This window comes from Babylonia areolata, chromosome 13 (genome assembly GCF_041734735.1).
Source record: "Babylonia areolata isolate BAREFJ2019XMU chromosome 13, ASM4173473v1, whole genome shotgun sequence".
Taxonomy (NCBI): domain Eukaryota; kingdom Metazoa; phylum Mollusca; class Gastropoda; order Neogastropoda; family Buccinidae; genus Babylonia; species Babylonia areolata.
In genome coordinates this window covers 3,317,489-3,324,988 of record NC_134888.1, presented here as the reverse complement: position 1 = coordinate 3,324,988, position 7,500 = coordinate 3,317,489, and the positions used below count along the sequence as shown (strand labels likewise).

The following is a 7,500-nucleotide window of genomic DNA, read 5'->3' as shown; positions in this document are numbered from 1 at the left end:
GTCAGTCGTGTCCGACTATGACCATCAGAACAGCAGAGGAGGCAACTGCTGTTCCGACTATTTGGGCTAGAATTTAATTATAGTGGAGAGTGTCTTGCCCCAAGTTACATCCCCACTCTCTCGCCGGCCAAGAGGGTTTCAGGACAGTCGGCGTTGGGATGGTTCCCAAAGGCTAACCAGCCCACAAGGCTGCAGCACTAAGAGCCAGTGCAATTTTGCCTCCTAGTTTGAGAGTCATAATCTTTCACAAAAGACTAAACTGTAAATGATTTCCCATTGACTGAAGAAACCATTGATAATACAGCGCTCACTTTGCTGTTGGCCCAAATGTAAACTTGTGTCAACAATACAGGGTGGGTAAAATAGCGTGTTTAATAACTCCATCACGCCCCTGAGAATCCGACATGACTATTTCAGTGATACTAAACGCCTCGCTCGCCAACACAGTACAACCCACCCCCTTCCCAACCCAACCCACACCACCCCTCTTTCCCAAAAATCGAATCGGACGCGCGACACACCATATTCAGACTACGCATTACATTTTGCGCCAGCTGATCTGAGAACAAGAATTTGGCTTGGGAAGTTTTGCAATACAGCAGTCTTCAGAGGGCCTGAAAAATTTGCACGTATACAGGTGGACTTGTGAAAGCGATACGCCCCCACCCCCACCCCCACTTCCTTATAAAAAAAGAAAAAAAAAGAAAAAAAAAAGAAGCAGCCCGCAGCACAATTTCAGTGGCGTGAGTGGTGTTTGTGGTGGCTGTAACCAGGCAGTGTGGAAAGTGTTGAATGCTGTGTTGTGTCGCTTTTGTCTGTCGACTGTTGAAGAACTATACAGAATCGACCGTTACAGCTACCACGATCGATCAGGCAGCCAAGTCTGTGTAGGTGTTTGTGTGTGTGTGTGTGTGTGTGTGTGTGTGTGTGTGTGTGTGTGTGTGCGTGTAGGGGTGGAGGCATAAAAAAATCATTGGAATTTAATCATTTGATCGTGTTATTTAGTGTGTGTGTGTGTGTGTGTGTGTGTGTGTGTGTGTGTGTGTGTGTGTGTGGTGTGTGTGTGTGTGTGTGTGTCGGTGTGTGTGTGTCGATGTGCGCGCGTCAGTGCAATATTTCAAAGGCCTGGAGATAGGGTGTTTGTGGTTGTGGTGTGGTGTATAGTAAGTATATATTATCAGAGTTTGATTCGAAAGTGTGTGTGTGTGTGTGTGTGTGTGTGTGTGTGTGTGTGTGTGTGTGCGTGTGTGTGCGCGGTGTGTGTGTGTGTGTGTGTGTGTGTGTGTGTGATATTACAAAGACCAGGTATGATGTATGTGGCTATGTTATGGTGTATGTAAATCTAGGTCTAAATTCTGTAGCGTAACATGAATCAATCTCTATTTTTTCTCTGTCTCTGTTTCTGTCTTTCTGCCTCTCTCTCCATACAATTTCGTTGTGGCGATTTGATCAGTTTTCACTTACACCGATCATTAACTCAATCGAGGGTTTTTTGTTTCGATACTGGTGCAAAATGGATGAACACTGACTTCCCGCCTACATGGCATATGATATGTTGTTTGATTCGAGCAGCAGATGGAAAATAAAGGTAGTTCTTAGATGGCAGAATATACTGACCATAATGCTTTGATTGTTTTCTGTTGTTAGCTTCATCCTAAGATGGCAAAGTGGATATACTAAAATGGCTTTATTTGCTGTTGTCAAATCTATTTTGGGACGTTAAGATGTCGAATTTGTTTCCCATATCAGTTACTTGTCGATATATTCCATCACAGAAATGTGCATGTTGCGATCGATAAACTAGATATCAGGATTTGCATTCAAACCGGGAATGGTGTCACACATTCTGCGCGAGCCGTTGAAGGCCAGCAAGTTAGTTGCGAAAACGTCGTCTGCTATAGATCAGCTTTCGGCTTGTGCTGTGAGTTGAGTAGCCAGTCGTATTGAGCACATGGCTACCATAAGATAGACAAAAACCGTTTATGTGCAATATATTCCTATGAACTAGAATCAGAAGCTTTATTTCCTGTTCGACCGCCTGACGTATTCTGATCTCCGAAGAATTTTTTTGCATGATTGTGATGATGCAGACGTAAAACCGAAGAGATTATTCAACGAATATAAGCAGATCATCTTGTTAGATTATCGAAATATCTGGTATATCATGCCTTCAAGTTCAGAGCCTCACTTTCAAACAAAAATGTCAGTAATCTTTATTCATTCGAACATAAAAAAAAAAAAAAAAAAAATAAAATCAACGAATATAAGCAGATCATCTTGTTAAACTATCGAAATATCTAGTATAAACCATCACGTTCAGAGATTGACTATCAAACAAAAACTGTCAGTAATCTTCATTCATTGCGAACAGTTTTTGTATTTTCGTTGCTACGCGCAGTTTGACACTACTCATATTCGGGGACGCCCTGTATGTGTGTTCACAGGAATGTGTGAAAAAGGGTGTATGATGAGGGTAGGGGTAGGAAACAATGAGAGTGTGAGGTGTGTGTGTGGACTTACTGTTGGGTTTTTACCATCCATATCTATGATATGTATATATTTTTTTTAATTGAATTTTCTCAGACCTGTACTTTGTTTGTACTTTTCATCATGTGATAGGGGTTGTTAGCCTATGTCACTGAAATTAGTGATCAGCTCTCTCTCTCTCTCTCTCTCTCTCTCTCTCTCTCTCTCTCTCTCTTTCTCTCTCTCTCGATAAGTATACAAAAGATCCACGTTTAATTAAATTGATTGTATTGTGGTCATCAACAAAAGAACGCATTATAAAGCAGTTGGTTGTTCATCTCTACGAAGCATTTAAAAGACGATGTGCATATGTAACATAAACATTTGAATAGGTTTTTGTTGTGTTCATGTACACGCCCTTCTGAAGGGCCATGACCTTATGAATAAACCATCTCAATCTCAGTCTCTCTCTCTCTCCCTTTCTCTCCCCCCTCTCTCTCTTTCTCCCTCTCTCTCCCTCTCTCTCTTCCTCCTCTCTCTCCCTCTCTCTCTCCCTCCCTCTCTCTCTCTCTCTCTCTCTCTCTCCAGCATTCGATAAAACGTTTATTTGTGCTTTGCGCCAGCGACTGATTGAATGTAGATATCCATAACAGTGAAAGTTTTAGTTTTTATAAGAATGTTTATAATGTGTGTATGACCTGAAACCTTACTTTGTGTTAAATATGGATAGACATTTAACGAAACATAACAAAGAGATTCAGACTAGGCATTTCTGAATTAGCGGTCCATCATTATAGATACAGAACATGTAATGACATCAGTGATTTAATTTGTCCATTATGTAAAGATTCACAAGAAAATTCGATGCATTTCAGTCGTTCTGTGTTGTTCAGCTTTGAGGGATATTCGAGAAGAATTTATTAAGCCTAAATATTTCAGAAAACCTCCTATGTTTAAATAACTTGGTAATGTCTTCAAACTCCTCTGAAACTGTTCGAAATTTCTCAGTCTGTGTTTTTCAAATTCAAAGCTTTCAAATTCCGAGAAATTGCTACTTCATAAAAATGTTGATTGTTCTAGCTCTTGTAACTGATTGCAACGTAGCCATATTTGTGTTTGACAGTGTGTTACGTCTAGACATATGTCGTTAAATAATGTTTATTTAATTTTATGTTCACATACCCCTTCTTGACGGGCTTTGGCCGAAACATGAATAAGCAATCTCGAATCTTGAATCTCTCTCTTTTTGTGTCCAGGTGATTACTGACACGTAAAGCTTCCACGACCCAGTGACCGCAATGAGCAACGCTGTTTATCCAGGGGCAGGGGCCCCACCCCAAGTGGCTCAACCCCAACCTGTCGGAGGACCGCCCATGCCCGGTGTGTGTGCGCGCGCGCGCGCGCGCGCGCGCGCGCGCGTGTGTGTGTGTGTGTGTGTGTGTGTGTGTGTGTGTGTGTGTAGGGGTTGGTATGTGGTGTGTGTGTGTGTGTGTGTGTGTGTGTGTGTGTGTGTGTGTGTGTGTGGCGGTGGAGGGTGTGTGTGTGTGTGTGTGTGTGTGTGTGTGTGTGTGTGTGTGTGAGTGTGTGTGTGGCGGTGGAGGGTGTGTGTGTGTGTGTGTGTGTGTGTGTGTGTGTGTGAGTGTGTGTGTGGCGGTGGAGGGTGTGTGTGTGTGTGTGTGTGTGTGTGTGTGTGTGTGTGTGTGTGTGTTTGGGGGAGGGGATGTAGGGGGAGGAAGGGGGGAGTGTGTGTGTGTGTGTGTGTGTGTGTGTGGTGTTGGGGGGGGGGGGAGGGAGGGAGGGGGGAGTGTGTGTGTGTGTGTGTGTGTGTGTGTGTGTGTGTGTGAATCAGAATCAGAATCAGTTTTAATGTCAATTAAACCATACCAAGGTTTATAAGACAAACATGCAAAGTTACGTGGTGTGTGTGTGTGTGTGTGTGTGTTGGGGGTGGAGGGAGGAGGGAGTGTGTGTGTGTGTGTCTGTGTGTGTGTGAAGGCTGGGGGGGGGGTGGCTATGCGCGTGCGTGTGTGTGCATGTGCGTGCATGCGTTGTTGTTGTTTGTGTTTGTGTGTGTGTGCACGCGCGCGCGCGCGTGCCTGTCTATCTATCTGTTTCGTCGGCTGAACCTGTTGTGACTTAGAAGAAGATACTAATGATAATTAACAACAATTAGCAAAACGATGATGATGATGATAATGATGACGATGACGATCCTTCCTTCTTTCTTTTGTCTACCTTGCACCCTTCCTTCCTCTCTCCATCCCTTCCTTCCCTTCTTCCTTCCTTTTTCATTCATTCATTCATTCATTTACTCATTCAATCCTTCCTTCCTTCCCTCAGGAGCTCCCCCCCAAGGAGCAGGGTGGGGGCCAGGCCCAGGTGCCCCGGGAGCCCCCGCGAACTGCCCCCCTGGTCTGGAGTACCTGGCCAGCGTTGACCAGCTGCTGGTCAAGCAGAAGATGGAAGCCTTCGAAGGTGAGAAAGTGATGCTGGCTGTTGGCTTGGCTGTTTGGCTTCTCGTGTTTTATTCTTCATCTTCTTCTTCATCTTCTTCTTCTTCTTCTTTTTCTTCTTTTTCGTGCGTGGGCTGCAACTCCCACGTTCACACGTCAGTATGTGTACACGAGTGGGCTTTTGCATGTATGACCGTTTTTACTCCCCCCCCCCAGCCCCCACCCACACACACACACACACACACACACACACACACACACACACACACACACACCATGTAGGCAGCCACACTCCGTTTTCGGGATGTGTTTTCGTTTTGATGGAAGCCTTTGAAGGTGAGGAGTTTGCTGGAGCTTGGTTTGGCTGGGACGGGCGCACTAGCCGAGTAGGTTAAAGCGTTGGACTTTCAATCTGAGGGTCCCGGGTTCGAATCTCGGTAACGGCACCTGGTGGGTAAAGGGTGGAGATTTTTTTCCCCCCGATCTCCCAGGTCAACATATATGCAGACCTGTTTGTGCCTGAAGCCCCCTTCGTGTATAAACGCAACCAGAAGATCAAATACGCACGTTAAAGATCCTGTAATCCATGTCAGCGTTCGGTGGGCTATGGAAAAAAAAAAGAACACACCCAGCATGCTCACCCCCGAAAACGGAGTATGGCTGCCTACATGGCGGGGTCAAAATGGTCATACGCGTAAAAGCCCACTCGTGCATATACGAGTGAATGTGGGAGTTGCAGCCCACGAACGAAGAAGAAGAAGAAGGTTGGGCTGGTTGTTTGGGGTTTTCGTCTGTTTATTTGTTATGTTTCTCTCATTCTCTCTCTCCTTGACTACACTTGTCTGGTTTGCCTGCTTCATCCATTCAGTCCCTTCAGCGCATACAAAACTCTGCTGCCCGACTCGTCCTCAGAAAGAAAAAATCTGAGCACATCACTTCTCTCTTGCAACATCTCCACTGGCTCCCTGTCTCACACAAAATAAAGTACAAGATCAGCACGCTATGTTATAAATGTATTCACAAATCTGCCCCTTCCTATCTCTGCGGCTGCCTTCACCTCTACACTCCATCTCGCTCACTACGATCGGCGTCGGATCCACTCTGTTTACGCACACCCAGATTCAAACACTCGACTGTTGGCCGCCGTTCTTTCTCTGTCTCTGGACCTTGCAATTGGAATGAACTTTCTCTTTCGCTTCGTCAAGTCTCCACACTCGGCTCTTTCAACTCTGGCCTTAAAACCCACCTCTTCCCAAAGTAGCCTCCCTTCCCTGCCTCTTCCTTGTCTTCAGTTTCTCCAGTTTTAGAGTTATGCATGCGTGTGAATGACTGGTGCGAAAGCGCTTTGATTTGTCTCTGCACAAGATTCAGCGCTATATAAATAGCATTATTATTATGAATATTATGTTTTAATGAAGGCCTTTGAAGGATGAGAACCTGGAGCCAGTTGCATTGCTTGGTTCTAACTTTTTGACAGTTACACGTGACTAAATGCCTACGTTGACCGAACTACGCCATATGTGGTCAGTTCCATACAACACACAGTTAGTAGCGGGTTACGACCATACTAGGCTCTTCCGTCCGAGCAATGCAACTGGCTCAGGTGTGACTGTTTTAGGGTTCTCGTGTTTTGTTTTGATGGAGGTGTTTGAAGGTGACGTCTACTTCTTGATTTGGCTGTACTGGGTTATCGTTTTTATTTTCCGTTGCTCCCACAGTGTTGGCATGCATACACACACATACCTCATCCTCTACCCCCCCCCCCCCCGCCCCCCCCCCCCCCCCTCACACACACACACACACACACACGCACGTGCACAGAACTCTCCTGACACTTGTGTACACTTACACCCTCGCGCATGCACAAACGCACTCAAACACACAGACCCACACATACACACATACACACACGCACAGAGGCTGCCACTGATTGGCCGCAAGAGGGATGGGAAAAGATCTCTGATGCCAAGAACGTGGCGTCTAGTGTGTTGCTCAGTCTATTGTATTTGGAAAAGCCCACAGAGACTCTGTTCCGTTTTGAAGAAATTTGCGTAATGTTGGTTTGGAAATGATGCCGATATTTGTTTGATTTGCAAAGCATCGTGCTCTACCTTTCATGCTAGACTTACGGCCGCTCCCTCTCTCTGCTTTTATATCTTTGAGGCGAGCGATGGTGTGATGGCCTTGTACCTGTTCTTTTTGATATTATTTGTGTGTGGAGTCAAACTGAAGTTTGCGTCTGCTCACCAAGTGAACAGGGGGTGTTGTTTTGTTGTTGTTTTTTTTGCAGCTTTCACCGGCTTTGAGACCAACAACAAATACCAAGTGTTGAACAGCCTGGGTCAAAGAGTCTTCATGGCAGTCGAAGGTGAGAGAGAGAGAGAGAGAGAGAGAGAGAGACAGACAGACAGAGAGAGAGAGAGGGGGGGGGGAGAGAGAGTGTGTATGTGTTGTACAGGATTATATATAGTGATCTTGCAACTGATGTGCCAATGGGTCATTTGTGAGTATGTTATCATTCACAACCTCATGGAGGCCCATTAGCTCAGTTGGTTAGAGCGCCGTGCTGATAACGCGGAGG

The 7,500-nt window shown here is 45.4% G+C and overlaps 1 protein-coding gene and 1 non-coding gene across 5 annotated transcripts in view; both read left to right on the top strand.

Moving 5' to 3' along the window:
• The window catches only part of LOC143288984 (phospholipid scramblase 1-like), a 21,084-nt gene that overhangs the window by 2,394 nt on the left and 11,190 nt on the right, over positions 1 to 7,500 (top strand). The window contains exons 1-4 of one of the 4 annotated variants that reach the window (XM_076597711.1): positions 737 to 887; positions 3,723 to 3,846; positions 4,807 to 4,941; positions 7,210 to 7,287. In XM_076597711.1, coding sequence (XP_076453826.1) covers positions 3,765 to 3,846; positions 4,807 to 4,941; positions 7,210 to 7,287 — 295 coding nt within the window. In that variant the 5' untranslated portion in view covers positions 737 to 887; positions 3,723 to 3,764. Of the gene's footprint in view, positions 1 to 736; positions 892 to 1,054; positions 1,164 to 3,722; positions 3,847 to 4,806; positions 4,942 to 7,209; positions 7,288 to 7,500 lie in introns of those variants that run through there. The other 3 variants (XM_076597713.1, XM_076597712.1, XM_076597710.1) reach the window with 3 other exon arrangements.
• The window catches only part of Trnai-gau (transfer RNA isoleucine (anticodon GAU)), a 74-nt gene continuing 27 nt past the window's right edge, over positions 7,454 to 7,500 (top strand). The window contains exon 1 of the tRNA in view: positions 7,454 to 7,500. This exon is cut by the window's right edge and continues 27 nt beyond it. This is a non-coding gene — a tRNA (tRNA-Ile).